The following is a 26,110-nucleotide window of genomic DNA, read 5'->3' as shown; positions in this document are numbered from 1 at the left end:
CTGTCAGATATGAAAATAATGTCAGTTTTTAAAACCATTAGATAAATTATTCACAAAGGCTGACAAGAGGGACACCAAGCTGACGTTCAGTTATCCTGAATGTAGAATATTTAAGGGTTTTCAAGGATTATAACACAGTTTGGCACTCATTTGTAAATATGTATGGGTTTGTGTAAAACACTAATTTAACATTCCCAACGTGGTAAATGTGTACATCAGCTTGATTTTATCAAACCAATTTTCTCTTGTGCACCTTCAACAATTTTCTGCATTTCAAATTAGAGATACAAAAAGGTTTAAGGAGAAAAAAAATGAAGGCAAAACTATACAACAAAAGAACAGGCTAAGACAGTATGTAATGCAGAAATGTGTAATGCAGAAAACATGCACTCTGACTTACTCTTTCTGCTACTTTATAAAGAAAAAATTTAAAGCACTTGTCCTGGGAAGCAGAATGTTCCATCAACATGCAGTCAGCATACTTTCTTGATGAGTTTTTGATCAGAAATGGCAATGCATGAAGCCAGCAAGAACATACCCACACCACAAAAATCTGCCAAGAACTCAACAGAAGCAACACAAACACACAGGAGCTGCTGCCCCAGATCAGATCAGATCAGATCAGATCAGATCAGATCAGAGCTGTGTGTAGCCTGTTTTATTAAGATGGACAGAGCTACCTTTCAAAGTGAGACTTCACACCCTAAGTTCTGTCCCAAAATGAATGGTAAGTCAAATATAAGCCAATTTAGCCCCAATGGATGATCAGTGGCAAAAAACCCCCAAAAACCCCAAGAAAACCAAAAAGAACCCCAAATCACAGTAGGGTAAAGAAATCTGTCAGGTTGTTGTTTTTTTTTTTAATATGGTTTTGAACCAGCTGCAGAAGTACACCAGGCCCATGAGTCTTGAATGACCTTTGCCTTGTTTGTGAGCTTTAAATCCTGAAAAAACAACTTCAGGAAAAGACTGGCAAACACTGAGTGCACACAGCCCCACCAGTTCTGTGCTTGTGTACAGGTCTGAAGAGCTCAGCATTTGGGAAAATCATGCCTCGAGGAATTTAATCACCAGCTATTCTCAAGTATTTCTCTGCAGCCAGTTACTCCCTGCCCATGCTCCCAGCAGGCTGGTTGGCAGCACATACAAAGCTCTCAAGAGACCAGACCTGGCTCTTTTCTAGCAAAGCAAACTTGTAACTCTCTGTGCACTTTGTTAAAGTCTCTCAGTCCAGAAATTTGAAATCCTGGCCTTTTTAAAGCTGGTTCCAAACCTCCCAATAACTTTACTGAAGTCAGGATTATAAAATACACACTGAGTTTAAAGGATGCTCCTATCAGTAGAAATGTGAATTCTGTAATAAATTTCTTCTGGATAAAGCTTAAAAAGCAATGAAATGAATACAGCTAATGAACATGTTAAGATCACATGCCTCATACAGTACACAGAAATTACTATGAGCTGCTTTTAAGGTGAGAGAGAACCAATACAATCCACTTTAAGATGCTTTTCACTTAGGAAAATACTTTGGGAAATACAGATTATTTTTTTAACATTATCACGAGTTTGTAAAGCAAATATAATAAATCAAATGTCTTAGATTTTAGCATTTCAACAAATAAGCCCAGACTAAAACAACCCTATACACATTAAATTTTACACAAAGGCTTAATTGAGTTCTAAGGTATATGGAATAAGTTCTGCTCTCATGCAGGCACAAATAAAGAAATTTGATGTCCTTAGATGAAATGTTAGGCTAGGCAGACAGAAAAAGGGATAAGTCGGAAGCAAATTTTAATATAAAAAACAATACCTGCAGCAGGGGTCCTGATTTTCAACCTGTCAACCTCCATGATAAAGTCATCCTTCAGGAAGAGGAAGCCAATGATGGAGAAGAGATAAACCAGGATGAGTGCTAGCACTGCAGTGAGGATAATTGAACGGCCATTCCGGGTAACACTTTTTATGACATTTAGCAATGTCTCCTCCCTGTACACCAGATCAAACAGCTGGGGAAGGTAGAGAGTAGAGGAAAAATGAATACAAATAAGGCAATATATAGATGCTACGTAGGAAAACAATCTGAACTATTGAAACACGCATTGAGCCACGTTCTACAGTCTCAGCTTTTACATAAACTCACGTTGCTTTCAGCTGGGAGCTGGGCATGCTTATGGAAGAGGAAATCTAGTACAGAAATATAAATTTTAAAATTAATTATAGCAAAATTCAAAGCCATAAAGTATATTTGAGCCTGATTCAGAGATGGACAACACCTACCATCAAGATCCATTGTTCCCCTATGTTTAAAACCAGGCTAGATTAAAATTCAAGATGCATCTTGTACTATGGATCTATATCTATAAAGTAATTTTTCATGTTATCTCTCATCTGATAAACATGCACATGCTGCAACTCAAAAATTCACTCATACATGGTAAGTAATTATGTATTTGTAAACTTTCTTTAAGCTCATGGCATCATGTAAATGTCACATGGACAAGGACTGGGACCACCTTTTCTTAGGACAAAGTTAAATTCATGGCGCTGTTTGTATAAGACTAGAAACTTCTATTCTTCTCGACCCTGCACTATATGCTTTCCTGGTATTTAACTTTAAAGAAAATTATATATTAAGATAATATTGCTTTAAATGTCAAAAGCCTAAACCAGCAATTAAATGTGACAGGAGCTTTACAAGAACTTGTAATTTTTTTCTCTTACAATTTTCTTGATGTTCTATAGTGCTTTGGACCTTATCTATAATGCATGTATTTCTACTTTAAAACACTCAGATTACAGATATAAAGAACACACTCTGATTTATCAAAATGCTCTACAGAAGAAGGTATTAGCCACAATTTATAAGATCTGAAATCCACGGCCTTGTGAAAGGATTAATAGTAAAGGAAGAAAGAGGGGAGACAGTTACGAACAAGTATTAGAGTTTAGACTACATCACTACTAAGTGAACACCTGGAAACAACCTGGGTACGTGGATAAAGTCCATGAATCATGAACATTGGTCAATAGCAGTCACTGAAAAAAAGGTAAGCACATAAAATGTTCCTTAAGCTGCTTTACAAAGTATTTTAAGATAGAGATCACCTAAGTCATTGAAGGAACAGCAGATAATTTGTGCATTTTTTAAGCAGGAGAGTTATATCCATTTGAAGAGGGTCCTGCAGCTACAGCCACAATCTTGGTTCCTTTGAAATCTGCCCAAACTTGGAAGCAGACTTTTATGTCAAAATCTGGAAAGACTGACTTCAACAGGAGCTCTACCTGAGTTAGTACTGAACCTCTGAAAATTTTAGTGTGCTTAACATGTCTTTGAAATGCTGGGAGTTCACCACTATTCAGGAAGCTGAGGAAAAAATACAACAGGAAAGTGAACCCATGTAAATGACCACAATTTACTCAGTCTCCCTACAAGTTTCATATGTTCCACTATAGAGCAAAAGGATTAGCAAACAAGAGCAGTGAAACACTTTTTACTGCTACTCAGCATGAAGGGAACAGTTACTGGAGTTTAGCATAATTTCATGTGATTCATTTTCACTGCACCTGTACCACATTATTAAAAGGCATTCCATCTGGGTAATGGCAACAAAAGAAAATGAAGTGGGATACATTTCAAGTGATGAATCTTCCTGCTGCACCAGAGGCATGCCATCCCCATTTCCCAAGTAATCTATTTAAAGTGTATTGGGGATGAGGGATGGGGTACTTTGGTACAGATGTGATGCACACACTCCTGGACAGCTGTTAGGACTGACAGAAGATACAGGAACGGTGGACACAGAATACAGAGGAAGCTGGGAAGGAGTGGATTGGGTGATGATTGTCTGAGAAGAAAGAAGCAAACTTCCAGGTCTAAAACAGATAGAGTAAGTCCTAACAGAAACAGGTTCTAATAAAAACAGCAGCTCCTAAGGGGCAGCAACACAACGGCATGCTAAAAATACACATGATTTGGCTTGATTGTCAGGAAGAAATTGAAGACAGCTGCACGGGTAACGGTGTTTTCTATTTTTGCAAAGTTTTCCCCTCCACAGCAGCACATACTTACCAGGAAGCTGTAGAAGAACTCGTGCACGCAGAGGCCCAGCATGCAGACCAGGACATAGGCCACGTGGTAGAGAAAAGCCATGTCCATGATAACCGCTCTGTAGCCACGGGTGAAAGTCCCACGGTTCCCAACAAAGCTCACCAGGAACACGATTTTGTTACAGAGCTGTGGGGGGTAACAAAGGCTAGGTTTATGCCATCAGAAAAATCCTGGTATTTGTTGTTTGGGTTGCTGTCTAGATAAGTTGGTTTTACTAAATGCACGACCTTTAGATAGCAGGAGTGAGGTGAAAGAAATCCAGCTCTGAGAGTGCACTGGGAATGAGCCCATGAAGGTGAGTGGAAGTACATCTCCTCTCCAACACTGCACTTTGCCTCATTACATTGTGATTTATTCCTATAAAATTAGTGAATTGGTGGGCAGGGTTAACGTCACGAGGTGTTAAAATCCACAGCTGGGGAGTGAACTCCCAACAATTTTGAGTTTAGACTCGAGACTATGTAAGAGCAGCTAGGCATGCTACTACCAAGAGAACAATAGTAACACAACAGAAAGTGTGTGTGGGGGTGTGTGAGATCTATTTCCTTCAGATTGTGTTCTTCAATTTAAAATCAAAAAAAACCCCCTCAGAACTGAGGACATCTTTGAAGCACAGCATTTAAACAACAGCATCAGATTCTCCATGGCTCCCGAGCTTTGCCTGCACACCAGCAGCAGTGCACAACAGGAAAGGGTCTTATCTCATCTCTCTGGCAATCCAGGACAAGGAATGAGGACTCAACACGACTCCTTTGTTCAAAAATTTATGTGGGCAAGCACTACTTAGTTGTCTTTACCTTTGACTATATGTCTGGGTATTTTTCAGTGTGTGAAATTCTCACATACAGAACTGGTGGCAAACAGCCCAATACTTCATGCTGGGGTGAATTAGAGCTGTAGCAGTCAGGCAGAAATTTAAATAGATGACTTGTGAGCACGACTGTGTATCTTACCAAGCTCAGTAAGCATGCAAACTTATTCATGTCTAAGTTAAGAGATCTGGCAAAGGGCTGAAAGAATTTTTAATTTTGAAAACTCTTTTCTTTCTGAAAATACATTTAAAGTCTCAGAAACATTTCACAAATTTGTGTCAATAATGCTGAGAGTACTGGTAGAGAAAATTATTCTTTTAACATGAGAAACTGTAGATTTGATTGCCCTTATGTAGCAAAATTTCGTTAAATTTCATATTGCTTTTGTTTTTAAAATATTTGCATATGTACAAAACTAAACCAGCTTTTTTCTTAGCTTCCCACTTTGCTGACAGTGCTGTTTCAGGATGACTTGAAATGATTTATTTTTTTGGCTTAACCAATGAACCAGAAAAAGAAGTTTTTGCACAGCTCTAATCAAAGGAGTTTTTTAATAGGAGACCCTTAATATCTTTCCTTCTGCTGAAAGGGAAGTTCTGGTTGCTTTTGAAGTACTTACATTAGCAGCACCAAGGAGTATCAAGGTAGGACCGAGCCCTATAGTATATATAGATCTGAGAATAACAGACACCAAAAAGGGTCGAATGCCAACAGGCTTGGAGATGAAGAACAGCATTGCTGTGCAGAAGGCCACTGCTATCCAGAGGAGCACGGAAAACAACGGGGAGAGCGTGCCTGTACAGAGGAGAAAGGGAGATCTGAGAAAGGCATCTTTGGAGACTCCATTTTTCACCAAGAAACGGATCCAAAAGATCAATTCCTTTGCCAGCAGAGCTAACAAAAGCGTGATTCATGCATCACAACTGCTGACCACGGCTTGCCCTAATTGCAGCAGGAGCTATTATTCTCAGAGTATTGTTGCTTTTTGCACAGGTAATAATACAAGCAGCTAATGAAATTTCCATTAAAATCCAGGGAGTGCCTCGGAGATGGAACAGTTTACCCTTCTACTGGAGCAAGCCACTAATCAGCTCCCTTCTGCAGGGATCATTAGGGCCCCTCCGGTGTGATTCCATGATTGCTCAGCTACAGGAATAGCCGGTCCTGGGGGCAGCACACAGCAAGTGGCAGCGCGCTGCAGTGGCACGTTTCCAGGCGCGGCTCCCGAAAAAGCAGCTCCCTCCCGAAGGGCCGCGGGTGTTCTGCGGGAGCCTCCGCCCCTGCAGGGGAGCGGGGCCCCGGGCAGGCCGGGCAGCACCTGCGGCACCCGCGGCGCGGAGCGGGGCGCTCGGCTCCGGGCAGGCAGCGGGGCCACAGCCGCCGCCTGCACAGCCAGTCCCCGCTGCTCTGCAAGATGCTGCCTCCGGGCGCTTCCCGAGTTTTTGAGCGATGCCCCTGTTTTCCCCCAGCCTTCTGCTTAAAGCCCTGGAAACACACCATGTGCTGTGATATAAAAAGCACATTCAGATCTCAGGGCGCTGTCACACTTGTACACTGACTTCTATTGTTATGGGATGAACTGAGAGGTCAGTGACGGGGGAGAAGGGAATAGAAAATTTAGCTAGACTCACAATAGGAATCATGCTATCTCTTTGGCAACAGATACACAGCTGAGCAGCATCACTGGGATTAGAAAACAATGAGACGAGGTCCTAGCCTCAACATTCAGATGGCATCTGAACTTTTCCAAAGTTCAGGAGTGTTTCTATCCCTGGTGGGAGGTTCAAGGTCAGCTCTGTCAGAAGAGTTTCTTCGCCAACAAGATCCGGAAACTTTTAATGGATCCTAAAAGATTACTTTCAAGCCCATCTGAAAGGTAAGGCCAAAGTTCTCTGTGGTTCTTTCACAGACCAGTTTTCCTCCTTCCCTACTGCAGGTCCAGCAATTTCATGTTGCAGGACCCACACCAAGTACCATGTGCAGACAGGCACCCTGGAGGCAAGGAGTCTTCTCACAATCATGGTTTGGCTTGGAAAAGACCTTGAAGATCATCAATTTCCAATCTCCCTGCCATGGGCAGAGACACCTTCCACTATCCCAGTTTGCTCAGAGCCACATCCAACCTGGTTTTGGAAACTTCCAGGGATGGGGCAGCCACAACTTCTCTGAGCAACCTGTTCTAGGGCCCCTCATCACCCTCACAGGGAAGTGTTTTTTCTATCTAAACTAAATGTACTTTCTGTAAGCTTGAAGCCATTCCCCCTCGTCCTGTCACCAAGTGCTCTTTTCCCTTTCCTTTTCCTTTTCCTTTTCCTTTTCCTTTTCCTTTTCCTTTTCTCCCTTCAGGAACAGTCTTCAGCTGGAGCTGTTTTGCTTACGTCACATTACATAAGAACTGCAAGTACCTACTAAAAGGCAGAATTTTAGGATGATCAGATCAGCCCAGGCACCTCAGACAGGTGAATAGAGGTGGATTTACACAGGGTGAAGGGTAAAAATGAGAGACAAACTCCAGCTGTTGGACCAGGCTTTGGTGGAGAGGGAGGCTGGAACTAAGGAGGATGCCTCATGACCTGCTAATCCGATTTGGCCACACCTATTCCTTATTGCTCGGGAGTCACTTTGGCTTCACAAGCACCAGGAGCTGGAATCCTGAAATACGCTATCACTGGATTACTGGGGCCACTTAAATTAATGCCATATAAATCTGCAGTTCAGAATAAGTATTAATACCTACTGATTGCAGACTAGAGGATTTCCATGAGTGTAGATTAGCTAAAATTTAGTAGCTTAAAAGGTTTATTTTTAACCCTTTATTTCTCCTCTCATCCTCTGGGAGCTGTAATGTGCTCTGAGTGACTCCTCAGTTTACAAAACACTGTTACTTCCCTACTCCAGGGCACAGCCCTGCAAACTCTGCCTCACTCCAGGAGGCTGTGGAGCTGCCTGAGCTGTGAGCTGCAGAGACCACCCCATGGGCTGCGAGGGCAGTGTGGTCCCCATGCCAATACATTTTAATCTGCTGCCTTTCTGTTCCACCAGCCAGCAGGAATGTTTGCCAGTGCCAGCTGTGGTGTTTGTGAAAAGCACATGTATCTACTAGAAGCTGGACTGCTTCCACCAGCCCAGTTCACATGCCATCAGACAGAGGTGACTTTCAGTCACATTACGGACTGGCCACGAATCAAAGGCCCAGAGGTGAATGGCTCTGCTCCCATTACCAGTATTCTGAACTATTTAGTCTCCTTTATCCCAATTAAGCTTGTTTGGGCTTCAAAGAGGCCTCCTGCTAGTCTGCTGCATTTATAGCAAATAAAAAATTTCATTAAATATTTCCTGTGACATGGGATGAAGCAGAGACAGAATCATAAGTTTTAAGAGTATTTTTACATAATGCATTTATCCTCTGCAACAGTTATGCCCTTTTATCCCAATAAACAACATAGTCAAAAGCCAACACGCTAGTTTTCAAATAATTCTCTTCCATATGTTTTCAAGACTGCAAGTCATTCAATTTGGTCAGGCTTTAGGAATCTCTGTCCCTCTGCTGCCAGGAATCCTCCTTCAGTTCAGAAGCTGCAGCTAAATGTGTGCAGTAGGACACCGCAATATGGCAATATAAAAAAATTAGCTGAGATCATCTAGATAATCTCCAGCTTATGCTCTGCTCATTCTATTCTGCATTGTGTGGGCCACGTGACACACAGATCAACCACTACATTTCAGACAACATCTGGTACATACTTAGGAGACGCTAAATGGCTTCCAGATATGACTGCACCTGAAAATGCAGCTTTATTTGTTACCTTAGAAATGAAAGCATCTAAAATTAAAACAAAAAATAAGACCAAACTCTACTTGCCTTCATCTCCATCATCTCCAAAAGGGTAGAACAGAGCAACTGCTAAATTGATGAACACAGCAAGATTGAAGGAAATGCTCCCCCAGAGAGAGATGTGTCTGGAGAACCAAAACAGGCATGGATTATCTAGAAAGGGGAGAAAAGCACCAATCAATAAGATGAAAGCAAGCAGAAACTCAATCATCAATAGCCTCAAGGGAATTAAATACAGATTAATGTAGAAAATATGCAGATCTTTAAAATTAACTAAAATAGACAAATATTAAACATAGGTTTGCCATAAAACAAAGTTTCAAGCAGAGTTTTTAATCCAAAGATCACAATACAGTTTATTATATACCGGAGTTTTGCCTCTGGTAAGATTTTAGGCCTGGATATTTTGCAAGGGAGTCTTTCCAGCTGCATCTGAATCTGCAGCTTCTGTGCATGTGGACATAAAATCAAGCAAACAAATAGATTTTAGCACTCTGAATGCCAGTCAACCAGAACACCCAGAATGTATCACCCAGATGACCTATTTGGACCAAGTACACCAATGACATAGGCAAAGAATGATGGGATAGGCATGGTTTCAGAACTGCAGTATTTTCCCCACTTCTGTCAAACTAAAAACATTTTGTTCTGCTTGGGAAGCAGGCAAAATTTGGTCTGCCTGGGTTTTGTTTCTACAAAAGCTGACTATTTCCTGTGTGATGCTCAGAAGCCCATGGTCACCTGCTGACAAACAGCTCTGTACTGCTGCTTAAAAGGCCTCAAACAAGCCATGATCTCCATATGTGAAGTGCTGTACAAACACACCAAAATAGACCATCCCAAAGATACTACAGCCTAGCTAGAAAAGACTAAAAAGGGAAACAGTGTAAAACAGGGTTGAATTTGTGTCCAGAGTCACATACATGGTTCAGCAAGAAGGCCAGGAACAAGATCAGAGGGTGCTAAGACTCAGGCAAGCACTTCATATGCATTAATACACTAAAATACATTTAAATGAACATTTGAAACAAGATCCTATGTGCAATAGTGTGAAAACATCTCTGGTCAGAGAGGTTTCAAATATGACACATCCCTATTAATTAGATTTTAAAGTACTGAAAACTTCCTGCAAGTATGCAAAGCACCCAGATAAGTTTTTATAAACAGCAGACTCCTTCAGCTGCATATGACTGTCACAGGTTTTAGTCTAAATAGTCTTTAACAGCAATCAGGTAAATATTCAGATTTCCCTGTGATAAACTTGTGCTGCTGACTGCTGAGATTTAAGCATTTGGAGCCATTGCAAAAACGAGTTCTGTCAATTTAAGCAGCACAGACTTCATGCTAACAGACACTTGGGTAAAGAAATAACTCAGCTTCAACCTGTATTATCTTTTCAACGCAATTGTGGGCAATTCCACTGATGAAAGGAATTGAGAAAATTCTGTTCTGAATAAAAATAAATCCATTCTTTTTGTTTATAGCATTAGGCAGGACTGGTCTATCTAATTGTTGGGTTGGCTCTTTTATTTGCGCTTCTAACACACAACCCCCAGATATGAATTTTTTTTACTGAAGTAATTTCTCTACAATACAATTACTTTTATTCCCAAATAGACTGCAGATTCTGGAATCATGTCTTTTTCAACTTCTATTATGGTCAGGTTGTCACTACTAAGTTTTTAGGGTGCCACCAAGAGAAGCAGACTTCGGCTGATGGGGTTCATGCTGAAGACTTGCTGCTGCTGAAAATTAAAGCCTGGGAATTGACATATAAAAAAATGCCTTCATGCAATTCTGCAATTTTGCAATTTTTGCATCCATAAATAACATCCATGTTTTCATCACATTCAGAATGCTCCCACATTACTCTGACTATCCTGCTGCTCTAGACCCTACTCCTTCCTTCCTTCCTGATCAATTGCTGTGAGCAGATGATGTGTGACACTCCAAGAGCATCTGCATTTTAGCAGTGAATGAAGTGATCACTTTTAGGCATTTTTATGTATGTTCAGCCTGAAGAGAAGGCTTTGGAGTGACCTAATTGCAGCCTTCCAGTGCCTGAAGGGAGCCTTCAGGAAAGACGGAGAGAGACTCTTGACAAGGGCCTGGGATGACAGGGCAAGAGGGAATGACTTCAAACTAAGGGTAGGTTTAGATTGGATATAAGGAAGAAATTGTTCCCTGTGAGGGTGGTGAGGCCCTGGCACAGGTTGCCCAGAGCAGCTGTGGGTGCTCCATCCCTGGCAGTGTCCAAGGCCAGGTTGGATGTGGCTCTGAGAAATCTGGGGTAGTGTGTCCCATGGCAGGGGAGTTGGAACGGTGTGATCTTTAAGGTCCCTCCCAACCCAAACCGTTCTGTGATTCTAGGATATATGAAATACACTTTCTGCTCCAAAAGCCAAGGGCAGAGTTGACAGTGGCTGAGCTGGAAGGAACCGTGTGATCTGGGATGTTGGCAATAGCCCCATTCCTGCCAAGGGCCAGCAGCTGTACTGCCCACCAGGGAGCTAAAGATATTCAGGGTCCCCTGCCCCTCCTCTTGGTGTCCCCCATGATCTTGAGCAAGCAGCTCAAGGCCACACGTGTGCCTCCCCAGTACCATGTCCATACTGGGACATGCACCAGTATGGGCCAGTTGGGACACCCTGCAGCCCAGTCATGCCAGGCTGATGTGGACTGGCAGAGGGGGATTGACTCCATGGAAGCTGGGCAGATTTAAAGCAGCTGACGTCCTGGTGAGAGATATTTTTAAGTGACTGACGTTTACGAGTCTTTTAACGGCCTTTCAGGAATCTGCAAACCTCAAATATGCAGCTACACATGTTTTTGTTAAATATTAGGGGCCTTGGCTTAATTAGGCACAGTGCTATTAAGATTAGTTGAACTACACCCAGTTCTTCCATCGCTCAATTTAACTTTTGGAGCCCAAAGCATCATCTTGAACACATTAATAACTGCTCCTTTTACACCTCTTTTATGGTGGCATGCAAGTGTCTCAGCTGGCCTACACTCTCAGGCCGAGAACAGTTTTGCCTGTTGTAGTGTCTGAGTGAACAGAGAAAAGTGTATCATTAAAATGAAAGTGTTTGAAGGTTTAAAAGCAAGGTTTTAGCATAATGAAACTATTTTTTTTAAAATTACAGTACTTACTCCTAATTTTCTTTTGCCATTTCATCTCGTTGTACAGATCCTCAGTCTGCTGGAAAAAGTCATTGACTTTGCTCCCTTGTTCATCTCTCTCTGTTGTATTGAATACCCGACTTTTGGATTCCTGAGTGAGGAATTCACAAATATTGGGGACAGGAAAGACAATCTTTTCCATTGTTCTATCATGGCGAACAATCTATGAACAAAACGCACATTTTTGTCAGTCAGTGACTATCCAATCATTTTGTCATATCTTTTTTTGTTCACAGCTCCCCTTTTATTTACAAACTAATGCATTAATTATTTGAACATTACAATAAAGTTGGACCAATCAATCTCAAAACAGAGTAAAGCTGTTTTTATTTTCAAAAGCCTGCCTGAATAAGGTGGCAAATAGAAGTCTCAAAAAAAGCCTAGGTTCGGACTTTCCCAAATATAAAAAATGCTGTAATTCAGAATGCTCCAATCTGTCAGCAAATTGAAACAAATTTCTCCCAGTAAAAAGTGGAGAAGTTCAGGGGCTTTCTGTTCTGATTACAAAATGCTTTTCTCATCTTGAGTCTATTTCTATGATGGGATAAGTTGAAAAGGTGAACATGCAGAAATAGCACCTTGTTACTCAGGCAGCACCTATATCTTGTCAGTCTTTATCTTTTTACTTGACAAAACCCAAGGTTTTGAATTGTTGGCATTTCAGCACCTACCCAGTTACTGGTCAGCAAGCTAGATTTTATTTCATCTCACTACACTGCCATCAAAATTGCTTCCCCATTCTGACCGTTGACTCTGTATTACTAAAAATACAGAAATGGATAGAAAACCCTTTTTGACTCCTACAACCATGCCTCTGTACAGCCACTGGTGAAAATAAAAAACCACCACTATTTGAATTTCAAATCAAACAAATGAGATGTGTTAATATAGGGGCGATAACATCTGAAACACCAAACAGGTCTAGGACTTTCAAAGACCAGCAATTATCTATTTTGTATAGCAGAAATGCTGGGTTGAGTTTCACTTTCACAGAATAAGCTTTTGGCCACATTAAAGTTGACAGGGCTTGTTTAATGCCTAAATTTACAAGCTATCCAGATAAAATGGTTGATAATTGCTAAGAGAGATCTCAGCAGCACCCAAAGTATTAAAATACGTTAAGAAGAGCACTGAGCTGCCCTCTGGACAACCAAGGCCATGGAGCTTCCACCTATCCTGTGATGGGATATCTCTGTGGACCTCCATCTAAGTCCAATCCATGGCAGGTGTAAAGTTTAAAATAGAGAACAGAACTGCTGAAACAGGCCAAGCCTTAATATTTTAAACAAAAGCCATATTGAATGTCTACACCACTTCAAAACCTCTTTGTACTCCAGCCAGAGTTTTAATTTGATCAGCCAGCATCAGTGGCTTTGAATCTCATTATTATTTATTTGAGTGATGTACCATACAAGATGATTCTTGACTTCATGACACAGCTCCTATCCACAGTCATTATTTCCCTAACAAAACATGTTTGGTAACATACAGGTAAGCTACTGTGAAACAGCTTTGGAGCCACTTCTAATACAGGTGTATTCCTTTACCTCCCACAGCCAAAAGCATATTATTCAACCTTCTCCTCATAAATAATCCACACCATTTGGAAGCTTAAAAAGAGGAGATACACCACATGCAAGATGCAGACTTGTCTCATAGTCATCTTCTGGAGAGCAATCCTTTACCTCTATCTGTGCCGTATGTTTGGCATAAAACCTCAAGGCTTCGTCTCCTTCATCTGGATCTGACCCTGGCTTCAGCATCTGTTGCAATGTTTTATTGTGACAAGCCAACTAGAAAAAAGAAGAAAAGTCTGATTTATGTCCTGCTGCTATGTTTTCAGCTTCATCATCTCCACGTAACTAACACAAATCCTCCTTCCCCCCATTCCCATATACTTACATGCTCAACCCAGTGGGGCTCTTTACACAGATAACAACAAAAATGTAATTACTTGAGAACAATAAAAACAATTTAGTTTCAAGAAGTCAGCAGAAAGTCTTCAGTTGAGATTTATGATAGGCAGTTTAGCCTGCAGCCTGGATGGTTTTTGGAGGGTTTTTGACAAATGCCAAAAAATTAGACTAAATGCTTCTTTTCATTTGAGTGTAGACATAAAATTTGCGTACCTCTGAGTACTAAATTACATTTACAATTAATTTTTCTCAGTGACTTCAAATGGCTAAACCAGGTTGTAGGTTGGTATTCCAGGACTGTAACTATTTCTAAGGGAGCTGGACTGTAGTGCCAGGCAAATACATCCTTAAGTGTGCAGTTTATATACACAGCAATTCAAAACATACACATATACACACAAATATGTATCTTCTATAAACTTTTACAAATTATACACTTCCCATGATTGATAAAAAACATCTGTTCTATGTTGAGTAGTAGATATTTTAAGTGCTCCATTGCCATACAAAGTTTATTAAGAAAAATGCTGGCAAATGCCTTCATGATGTCCTGTAGGTAAGTGAGAAACAAAGACCTAATTATAAGGCATAATTAAATTGCTAATTTTTTTTTTCCCTACATCATAGCAAGTGGTTTCCATCCAGAATAGCTGAGGCATTTCACCTGTTTTAAGATGGGGGCGGGGAAGGGGAAGGGGAAGGGGAAGGGGAAGGGGAAGGGGAAGGGGAAGGGGAAGGAAAGGAAAGGAAAGGAAAGGAAAGGAAAGGAAAGGAAAGGAAAGGAAAGGAAAGGAAAGGAAAGGAAAGGAAAGGAAAGGAAAGGAAAGGAAAGGAAAGGAAAGGAAAGGCCACCTTGCAGATGTGATCCAGGGCCAAATCATCACAGCTGACATTACCACAACACACCATTAGAAATGAGGCAGGCACGCACTCAAAATGACCACAGGAACTGGGGCTTTGAAGTGTTGATCACCACAGGTGGGCCAGGATTGTGCTACATGAAATAGCACAGCCTGGTGAGGAATTATAAAATAATTGCACAGCTACAAAAAGGCTGAAAGGGATTAAGTCTAAAAGTAACAATGGATCCAAACAGATACTGTAATAATCTAACCAGAACGTGATCTCACTCATCTGGAATTTGCATGTCTCATTATCTCCTTTTTTTTAACAATAATGCAGGGGAGAGGCGCATATACAATTTAGTCCATTTATTGAAACTCCCTAGAATCTACTGATCAAAATTAATTTTCTTCTGGATCTCAGTACAAACTTATTAAATAAAGATGACTAAAAAATGGAACATCCAAAAGTAAGAGAATATCATAAAGGGTTATTTAGGAAGAATAACTGTGCTTCCAACAACTTCCTTGAGGACAGAAATCTGCTTCGTCCTGACAGTAGAGCCCAAGCCAATGTGGCCCAACACCGGCATTTTATAAAAGTGTCATGAGCAGATATTCAGAGAGACCAGCAAAGAAAAGACATGGAGGTTAACTGCAGAGGAATATTCCTTCCATCAGTAGATTTGTGTCCTGAATAGTCACTTTTTTTACTCTATCTAGCAAATGTATGGATAGTATCATTACACACTTAAATTCTTTACCTAAACTCCCACTTATTTTTGAGACTAAACAGGTTCTTTAAGACTATCTGACAAGTTCTTCCCCTTCAACCAAACAACCTAATCCAACTAGCATCTTTTGCAGCATGACCACAACAACTACTTAGCAAGACAACTTGAATTCATCTCCTAGAGGTCTTTACATGCCCCTCAAGACATGCTCTAGAATCACGGAGAAAGAAGATGAGCCATTGGAAACAAGATAGTTACTGTTTAAAAATACCCTTTCAACAGTGTTATTACTTTTGCCTTTCTGCTTTATTGGATGTCCCTCTGCATCTGTACTTACTAAAGGGCAAGCAAGAGTGCCCCAGTTCACCTTCTCTGTATCATTCATCATTCTGTACACTTCTGTCACGTTCTCCTTTATTTGTCTCTTCTTTAAATTAAAACAATCCCTATCCTCCCCATCCCTCCTCAAACAGAAGACTCTCTGTGACTCAATTATTTTCCCTATCTCCAAGTGCCCTTTACTTTGGCTATATCTCTTCTTTAAGATACGAAGAAGAGCACTGACTAGACAGAATGCAATCACACCAAGCTTGGAGTGATGAATTAGCATATATTTGAAGGAGCAAATATACTTCCTTTTTATTGTCTTCTGTAATACAGAGGAACTTCGCCTGTATCTTGACCTTTATTTCTCCAATATAAACCATTAAGATTTTGAGGTTTTTAACAAATGACAAGTCAAGGACATATGGATAGTTCTTATTAAAACTATGCCAGTTTGGAGTAAGGGACCTGCTATAGACTCAGAAATTTCCATTAGTACCACAAAAAACTTTCTATATTCGTACTTGAAGTTGTATATAGAATTGAAAATTCCATTTGTTAACCATATAATACCTCTAGGTATTGCTTCCTAATATGCTTTGAAGTGTCCATAACTTTTTCTGTAGAGATCTCTCTTGATAAGTATCAGTAACAGCAATTCCCTTACTACATGGAGTAGAAGGGAAAACCATGTCAGCCTCTCATGCTCTAATGAGATTGCCTAGAACAGGGTGTTCAGAGCCTGCTGGGGATTTGAGATTGAGCATATTTGGCTATCAGGTTTCACATGAACAGCAGCCACACTCTTTAAAACAGTGTGCATTTAGTGATCTGCACAGTGCTCTCTGAGGCTGTGCTTTCAGGCTGGGACTGTCCCGTGCTGATCTGTGAACAGAGCCTAGCACTGCACAGCTGGGGCTTTCCAGCACAGCCACTGCACAAAGTGACCTGAAGAACAAGCCAGGATTTTCCATGCCAGCCTCTTGACTGCCAGAAAAGACACATCAGAAACAATGAGGGATTGCTGACCAAGCTGGAGGAGCTGCAGCACGTTTCAGATGAGGAACCTACCTAAAGGCACCGGCAATCTTCAGCTGGTGAAGCTGAATCTTCTTCACTCATAACTTCATTTCTCTCAGCTTCCAAATCTCTCAATACCCACTTACCTTCTGTGCACTCTAGACATTCAGACAGTAAGCTAAGGGCAAAGGGCCCATCAATTTTCTCCTCATATTGCAGTTCCTTCATGGGATGGATTTCTCTACGTCGACACAACAACTACTGCTAATATTTCTGTATTGCCACAGTCACACTGATAAAAGAACGTGGACAGCAATCTGAGAGGGCTCAGATCCAAAGCAGAGGCCCACAGTATGACACAGAACAGCTTTAGGAATGCTGTTATTTGGCAACCATGGTGTTTTCTGAAGCTCTGCTTTCATGATCCTTCTTTCCCCCCATAATGAGCTCAAAGGCCCACGTGGGCCAGGGGGACTGTGTCAACAGATGCCTTGACCAGGGCAGAGCTTTTTGTGAGATCAAAGGCACAGCAATGGAAATAACAATGCAGTGACAAACTGTGAACCTAGAATACAGAAAGCTTATCCAAGTTTATAATGCACCCTAGGTGACAGTTTGTGCGTGGCGGGTAAAGGCCGTGCAAGCCTTGAGTGATTTTTTTTGTCATATTTAACTGCTGTGATGCAGTAAAGTGTTATATCCACTGTGCTGCACAAATCTTTTGGGGCAGCTGGAGGACAAGACACAGGATGGACATGGCTGAGAGCAACTACAATGAGAAGAACAGTTCCATTTATGTTTGCAAAGCAAAGCTCAAAAATGCACCTCAAAAATGCACTGCAAGTGTAACTGATACAAAAAATAACCATCACTAGAGCCTGAATTTGCAAAGAGCCCCAGAAAAATCATCATTGTGGAGAAAACTCCCTCCCTCACTCACTCAAACATCAGCCATGCCAGTGACAATATTTTAAATGTCAACACTGCATTTTACTGCTCATCAAGGCATGTAGGGACAAGGAAGCAATAGCACATAATGGAAGAGTGATTTCCAAATAGGGGATGTGCAAGGCAATAGCTATATGAATAAAGATCATTTGGCTTTCAGTCAGCTCCCAAGGAAGGACTGCTGTTCATCTTGAAAGATTTTTACTTAAAAAAAATTTGGAAAACACTGTAATAAAGCATCAGTACAAAATGTGAAAGATTGAGGACAGAGCAAGAACACTGAAGACATTAATAAAGAAACAGTAAATGACAGAATTACAAGTAATACTCAGTCTAAACTCCTGACACAACATGACTATAAAATCAGATCTGCTACTCATCTGGGATGCCATATATGATCAGCAGTGTGGAAAACCACAGCACATCCAGCTTCTGCAATTAATATATGTGTTTCCTGCAGGCCTGTAGCTTTATGGTCAAGATTACCTTGAAGAAAAATGAAGTTATTTAAATGCTCCTAAAGAAAAGACTGATTTAAAGCTGTGAACATTCATTTCACCAGCCTGTCATTAACTCACTGACGTGGTATAGTAGATTGGTTTGCCAAAATACCAGTGTGTGAAAATATGTGTGCATGTGGAAAAAAGAAAGTTTTTCTCCACTTTTCAATATTTCTGTAAAACACAGAGCCCCTCCATATTTTAATAAGGATATGTCAGTCTCTGGTTGTAACTTGTAAACTGCAGGGGTCTCTCAAGTTCTCATCAAAGGCATGAGGTCTTACCCAGTACACAGCTGAGATGGTTGTCAAAATTCCTGCTGAGTACACCAGGCTTTGCTGAAGCCCCCAAAAGGACAAGAAATACAAGTAATGCAAGATACAGACACTAGGTTGGAGACCCCCAAATTCCAAGAGATTTATTTCATTCCCAAACATTTTAAAACTGCCAAACATGGGGGGGAGGTCGGGTGTAAAGGTGACTTTTTATGACTAGGATGGTATAAAGGGATCTAAATGAGTGAGATTTAGTGTCTGTAAGCAATCTGGGTTTTCATGGAAGAGTCAGTTCATAGGCTAAGTGTCAAACATGTTAAACTGATTTCTTAGGAAAGGTTGATGGAATAGTACAAAAAGCACTGGATAGCTGGCTGAGAAGCAGAAATAAAGACACAAATAAAGACACAAATGGCACAAATAGCTTCTGTGCCTTGATACAATTTACATTTACAATATTACTATTAAGAAGTATTACAAACATCCAGAAAAAAAATAGAAACAGAATTCTTGAAATAATTATTATCCTTGTTCCAATTCTCAGTTCTTGTCCCAGCTGTAAAGCAGCAGCAAGGCTGGCATGTGAGGGGAGATGCCTGGCACACAGGGCACTCATGGCAGGGAAAGGGCACTGGGTCAGCAGCAAAGGGACTGTGCTGGGGACTGGGTCTTGTTTTGGTGAAGGAACTGGGCGTGGACAAGCTTGTAAGCTGTCACACTGCACAGAGCCCTCTCTGCCCTTGCCTCACTCCCCCTCTGGGGTGCCAGCCAGCCCCCTCGAGCCTGTCAGGGCAGGGAGGCCACTCCACAGGCCTGCAAGTTAATGAACTACAGCCCTTGGGGGAAGTGAGTGTTTGTGCCTGATGCCCAAGGCGTGACATCTGAGAGGTCTGCTGTAAATTATCTTCATCCCTACCCTGTCAGTAACCAGACACCTGCAGTGTGGGTTGCCAGCCTGAAGGCCAGTGGTCTTTCACCAGGGGAAATTGTGACAAAATTTAACTTGCAGCAACAGCAAAATAATGCTCAGATGAGTCTCACCTTGCTGTGCCAACAGGCTCGTGCAACTGAGGCTCATTTACAGCCTCTGTCTCTTCCTCTTTTTTCCTCTTCAGTCCTCTTGGCTCCCAGAGCCAGGCAGTGTGAGATCGGGCACCACCAAACCCCCTCACCAAGGATAACCCAGTAAGCTCACCAAACACTTCATTTTCTGCTCAGAGAGAAAGAAAGGATAGAAGAGCTGGCTGGAGACTGACAAGAAAACCCCCAAGGACTGAGAAAAAACAGCCAAGAGAAAGTCAAGGGAGTAGCAAACAGGATGGGTGACAGACAGAGGAGCATAGGAGACAGAAAAGGAGCTCCTCTTCCTTGGCGTGCCAGGACCTTACCACACGCCAGCTCCCTGCCCAGGGCAATGGAGAACATTCCAACTCCACTGGTAAACAAGGACAGAAAAAAGCAGGGAAAAAGGAAATGTCATCTTAACCATAACTGAGCAGAAATTTTTATTCCAAGTAGCTGTACTAAAAGCAATAACAACTTCTCAGCTCCCTATGTTCCAATCAAAACTGAATGGTGCTTTCTGCAATACACAGGGCAACTTCCTTTCCAGAAGTCATTACAGTTTTATAGAGCGGCACCTTTGCACTCTGCCACAAAGCAGTCTGTTAACAAACATTAGGAACAGCAGGGATGGAGCAATGGGAGACTCTCAAATCAAGTATTCATTGATTTCATTTAGACAATTATACCGTACAGAGCAACCAAAAGGGTTTAGAGTTAATCTTTCCCTGATGGCTTGTGGTACATGAGCAGGTCCCTGGGTGGTCCAGACACTTTGGATTCTGTTGCTGGGTCTTCCACGGCCTCGTGTAACCTCTGAGGCACCAACTCTCCTCCCCAGCCTCCACATGGGGCACACTACAAATTGTGGCTAATAGTGATCTACCTCACAGGGGAGAAATAAAACACCTCAATATTATCACATAAAAGAAACCACCACAGCTAAGTGAACTCTATCACTATAATGTTTGCAGCCCCCCATAGTAATTTCATTGCTATTTTTGTTGTGGTTTTGCTGTTCTTTTTTACCCTGATGAAAACCAGAAGAAGACAAAATGACTTGTTATTATTTCAATGAACTTTATTTCCACTTGCGTCTTTTCTAATTTCTTTTGCAGGCAAAGCTGAGTTCCAAAAACATGAAGTGTACACATGTGTGGGGAAGTTCAGGTCAGACAAAACTTGCTGCAACCAAACTTATTAATCTGAGGTGGTGGATTTATTGATGTGGAACATCTCCACAGGCTACATGTAAATTGTCACGAGCAGCTGTGCCTGCTTGAGTCAAACCAACCCAATGCATACACTTGGATTGTGGTGTACACTGGCCATACTGGACAGCACTGGACATAGGTATGCAACCCAGAATATTCCAACAGGAGGACACAGCTACATTCAGTTGTGATTACTCCTCCCGTGATCACTGTAAGCAAAATTTTGCAGGATGGAAGGAAATCAGATGATGGAAGTGTCAGACATGATTATAGGGAGGCAACAAGAAAGTTCAGTGGAAAAGAAAGAAAAGAAGAGCAGAGTTTCTGCCATCAGTCTTCTTCAGAGCAGAAGGAGAAGATCCCAGCCACATGCTACTCCATATAAGGCAGACAAAAACACTGGCACCAATGTTGTATAGACACAGTCTGGGAAAGGCCCAAACCAGCAGGTATGTGGATCCTAAATCCACACAGCAAGAGAACCGTTCACCTCTAAAAGCCACCAACACTTTATACACATTCAAAATACATATATACCCCTGAGATAAGAGAGCTATGAAAGGCACATCCTCGTCAGGAACTCTTAAAATCCTTTTGCTCTCAAGCCCTTCACTTTCTATATTTCTCTTCTCTGCAGAACAGGACTCTCTGCCAGCTACCTTCTTCTGTCTACTATGTGGCTTCTCTAGAAAAGGCAGGCTAGCACAAACAAAAGGAGGAACTGCTGCTTACTCTTACTTTGGGGGCAATGTGGTGAGGGGAACCACAGTTTCAAGTTTTTAAGTACGGACAGACTTCCCTTTGTGAGCCGTAAGACCAGGAGACACTGACTGGCACTCAGCATCCCTTCCTCTGGCACCACAAGCGGAGAGTTCCTCATGGGTTTATCCTTTCAGAATAGACTCATCCTCTTCTTCAGGATCTACCCAAACTCATCTTCCCTCTTACATTTTCAGGATAGTACCATGGTTTCTTTGGCACACTGTGACTCCTTCAGCTGGATGCAGTTCACCAATCCAATCTGGCATCATTACCAGCCCTGCCACAGGCAGGTGTGGCTTTGGAGACAGCCCCAGCAAAAGCCTGGATAAACCATCTCACTGTCTTCAATGAGGCACATTAAAGGGGCTTAATCCTCAGTTGCAGCCTGGAATCATGGCTCAGACTCTGTGATTTGATGTTACATTGATGTCAAATTAAAAACCCTGTTCATAGCCAGTCCTGTTCACATCCTGCCTTCTCAACACATGGCTCCACAATACACAGAAAAGCATAACTTGCTCATTCAGAGTCAAAAACATACGAGACTGAAGCAGCAAGCAAACAACTGAAGCTGAAACCTGTTGAATTCACAGCAGACATGGATTTCCTACTATCTGCTGGGCCTGATGTATGTACATTGTAGAGTACAAAACACAGAGGGCAGTTTACAAGTGTGGAGGTGGACAGGAACTGAGAGATGATCCCTCAAACAATTAAAATGGTGAGATTTTCCAACATTTTCAACCACTCTGTTGAATCTCTGCCTCCTCCTCCAATTAGCAGAGCAAAACATCCCTAAAAAGAATAAGAGTAGCAGCATAGGACCAGAGAGAAGAGAATGTAAAATGATGAGTTGTTCTTTCTAACTCTGTATTATGGCTATTGTCCTCAGGAAAGCACTTTCACCTAGCATCTATGAAATAAGAATTCTTGGTGGGAGTAAAAATTTCATCTCTCCCCTTATCAGATACTCATAAATGATGCTGTTTTACCCAATCAATGAGCACTTAAATGGTGTTCCGCAGACTCAAAGACAGAAAAAGCTGGAAAGATTTTCCAAACAATGTTCATTTAAGGCTACCACAGACCACAATTTGTAAAGTAAACTCTGAAAATCCTTGTTCACAGAAAAAGGCAGAGAAAAGGCTTCTTTAACCCCAGATTGATTAGATGCTTATCTGTGTGCAGGTCTGAAGGTGATCATAAGTAACTGATCACCTCACTTTTGGTGCAGAAAAGCATAATCAGCTGTTAAAACTGAATTTCACAGCTGGACACTTTTATTCAGTATCTCATAAAGCTGCCTCAGAGAAAGTGCAAGGTGAACCTCATTTTCACTTTTCTGCACTGTGTTAAATGAATGAAATACAGAGGATGGCAACTGAGCTCTGGTGATTTGTAGATTACAAATTCAGATCTTGTCTGGAAAATTCTATGGTGACTGAGATACCTAATTAAATTGTGACATCACAGGAGATGAGAGTTAAAACGGAGCAACTGTGAGGAACAGACATATTTTGACATTCTGTTTAATGCTCTTTATTTTTGTTAACCTGTAATTACTTCAATGACTACTGAACATAAAAAAGTATGTCTTTGTTAGAGAAGATGCTCCCCCCAATTTTAATTAAGGTGCAGGATTTCACAATGCAGATATCTGAGGCCTATTAAAACAGTTCTGATACTATTAAGTGAGAACAGATTTCACTTCCACAATATTTCCAAGGTTACCCTCACTTCCCCTCAAACCAAATCCCAGCTTAGGGTAAAATGTTTTAGTTGGACTGCATGTAGAAGAAAAAGGTGCACCTTGGTTTATTTGAAGGTTACCTCCAATGGAAAAGCTCCAGCTCTGTCTCCAGAGCAAGAACTCAATACTTTTTGTAATTCAGCTTCTTTAATAAGGGGAGTTTGCAGCAATTTGAACAAAATGGCTACATTACATACATTTCTGAGCCAGTGAAATGTGCACACAGCACTCAGGGCTGGCTGGATGTGCAGTGTGCTTTGAAGGGTGGCTTTGGAAAGATAGCACTGTGTGGTCCCACATTTATTGCCTCTCAATAGCTTCTGGATTCAGTTTACTCAGTTTCCAAGGAAAATTGTGCTTAATTCTACTTAATGCTTCTCAAAGCAATTTCAATCTACAAGTTTAAAGTCAAGGCATCCTCCTGGTGGCCCCTATATCATCACTCCTAAAGCATGACAAGTGCCAGCAGGCAGCTCCAGGGTAAGAGTATGGTTTGAGGGCAACAGGGCAAGTTCTCGACTAGTATAAATCAGTATAAATCAGTGTGTAGTGGAGGCATTCCCACATAAACCAGCTGTGGACACAGCTAAATGAAGACCCATTCTTCAAGTGGGAAGAGAAGTAAATGCCTCACGGGTGTCACAGAACCAAAGCAGGACTGAAGTCCCTCTGTGCACCCCATGCTGCTTCAGACAGCAATAAAAAGGTAGTGTGGTTATTCCTAGGACAGGGCTGCAAACACAGCCTGAGAACAGAGAATCTCTTGAACAGTATTTCATTGTCCCACAGCCAATTTTCAGAGTAAAACCACAGACTAATGTGAAGATTTCACAATGCAGACTTTTTGACAAAGAAAGGATATTTCTTCTGGTGTAACATTTGGGTCCCAACACCAATTCAACATATTTCCCAATGACAAAAAATCTTGTAAACCACAAAACACAAGGATTACAGAAGTTAAAGATAGAAGAAGAAACCCACAAAGCAGAAATATTACGGCCACCTGTGCACTAGTGAAATGCACAGTTGCCACAGTCAAACAGGATATATCCCTCATTAACATTACATATAATAAATCACACACATATGTAGAATAGACACTTCATCTTATTCTAGAGAAGTAGAACCAGAAAAATTAAAATAAGCTAAAGCTTTTGGGGCCAACCTACAGTAAAAAGCTCTAGCTTGAATTCTAGGAGCTCTTAGCAGCCTAAATCAACACAACAGCAGATGGAAAACAGAGGTTCCCATATAGATCCCTATCAAAGCCAGAACAGGATTCTGAGGTGAATGCTTCTGAGGAGAAGGGGAGAAAAAGAAAACATCAAAGAACAAGTTGCCAAGGTTATAACCTGAGACCCAACATCAGCCACAGACGTTTATTTAACCTTTCAGGTGCTCATTAGTGTCAAGCCCTTGTGGCAGCCTCCATACTGTCTCTCCATCCTGCAGCTGGCTGAACATGGAGTTATATCCCATCCTAATGAGCCACAAGGAAGGTGATGTGTGTCACTGGCTTCTGTTTCAATCTTGGCAATCTCAGTGTAAAAGCCTTACAACATCTTCTGATTCTCCTGACATTTAATTAGCCGGTGTCATTTTGATGCCATAGCCTGTCTCATCAGGATGATAATGACAAAACAACATGAGGAGCATAAAAGTTCCATGAAAACTTTCAGGTCTGGCAGCCAAGCTTATGAGTCCCCTGACAGTCACAGTTTCTGGGACTGGTTCCCATTAGCCCTTTGTTTTGGCACTGGTATCAGCAAGAGCTTCTCTGCTAAGGACAGAGAAACAAAAAACCACCAAAAAACTGCAAAGCTCAGCATAGCCTTGCAAAAAATGACATCCTTTAGCTTGAAAAATTTTACCTGTCCTGCAGAAAGAGAGCATCCTCATCGCACAAACTCACAGCTATTCATCCTGAAGGACAGGTTTATCCTACAGGATAGAGTCCATCATCTTCTGGCCTCAGAAGGTAGTCCTATTTATTTAATTGTGTACAATGTTTTTCTCCATTTGTCATCTGGTACTTGGGAGGATAATCTCCAACAATACCTGCCAACTGCTTCTTGTCCACATCAGCTGCACAATTTGACAACAATACACAAAATGTGAGCCATCCACATTTGCACTCAATATAACCAGTGGTCCTTTTTCCAAAATCCTAGTCTCATACACTAAAACACTTTTTATTTTTTGAGAGTGTACCAGCCAGAGATATGTAAGAACTCAAACGAACCAAGACATTCCATTCACAAAACAGAATCAACTGAAAATCTTTGTCATCAGAACCAAGGCACAACCCAATGTTTTGTAAAAACAGACATGCAACTACCTGAGGCAGAGGATGAGAAGAAAGAACTCACCAAGCTTAAAAATTTTACTGAACCACTGTGGTCCCCAGACCTCAGGTCATCTGGAGGATCATTGCCTGAGATCAAAGTTGCTTCCCAATTGGATGAGCCTATCATTTAGAGCAAAATGCTCTGAGAACTCACAGCTCCCACAGGATCAGGGAGGTTTCTTTTAGGCAAACATTACGGACTGGTAATGGCAACACCTCTATCAAGGGTGAAGGTGCTCTTGCAAGACTTTTCCACTTGTCTTCTGTTTATCTTATTTCCATGGTAAAACCATGATATTAAAGTTCCAGCCAGTTCATGCCCACAGCAGACTACTGGGCTGTAACTGGTTCCACCAGTTCCCTCTCCAAAAAAGCCTTTCAGGTGCTTCTCTGCTGTGTCTTAGAGAATTCACTTGTCAATGCACATTACTGAGCAATTGATTTCTGCCTTCTTCAGCAACATTTATGTTTAAAA

General features: G+C 41.4%; 2 protein-coding genes across 5 annotated transcripts in view; one reads left to right on the top strand and one right to left on the bottom strand.

The window, feature by feature from the left end:
- The window catches only part of ITPR2 (inositol 1,4,5-trisphosphate receptor type 2), a 241,136-nt gene that overhangs the window by 30,500 nt on the left and 184,526 nt on the right, over positions 1-26,110 (bottom strand). For all 3 annotated transcript variants that reach the window (XM_083859206.1, XM_083859207.1, XM_083859208.1), the window contains 6 exons: positions 13,627-13,734; positions 11,912-12,104; positions 8,786-8,911; positions 5,543-5,718; positions 4,073-4,237; positions 1,814-2,009 (listed from right to left, as the gene is read on the bottom strand). In XM_083859206.1, coding sequence (XP_083715332.1) covers positions 1,814-2,009; positions 4,073-4,237; positions 5,543-5,718; positions 8,786-8,911; positions 11,912-12,104; positions 13,627-13,734 — 964 coding nt within the window. The remainder of the gene's footprint in view (positions 1-1,813; positions 2,010-4,072; positions 4,238-5,542; positions 5,719-8,785; positions 8,912-11,911; positions 12,105-13,626; positions 13,735-26,110) is intronic.
- The window catches only part of RASSF8 (Ras association domain family member 8), a 253,822-nt gene that overhangs the window by 202,397 nt on the left and 25,315 nt on the right, over positions 1-26,110 (top strand). The gene's annotated exons all lie outside the window — the stretch shown is intronic.

This window comes from Zosterops lateralis (assembly GCF_965231275.1).
Source record: "Zosterops lateralis genome assembly, chromosome: 4".
Lineage (NCBI taxonomy): Eukaryota > Metazoa > Chordata > Aves > Passeriformes > Zosteropidae > Zosterops > Zosterops lateralis.
The sequence above is the reverse complement of the archived record's forward strand: the minus strand, read 5'-3'. Positions and strand labels throughout refer to the sequence as shown.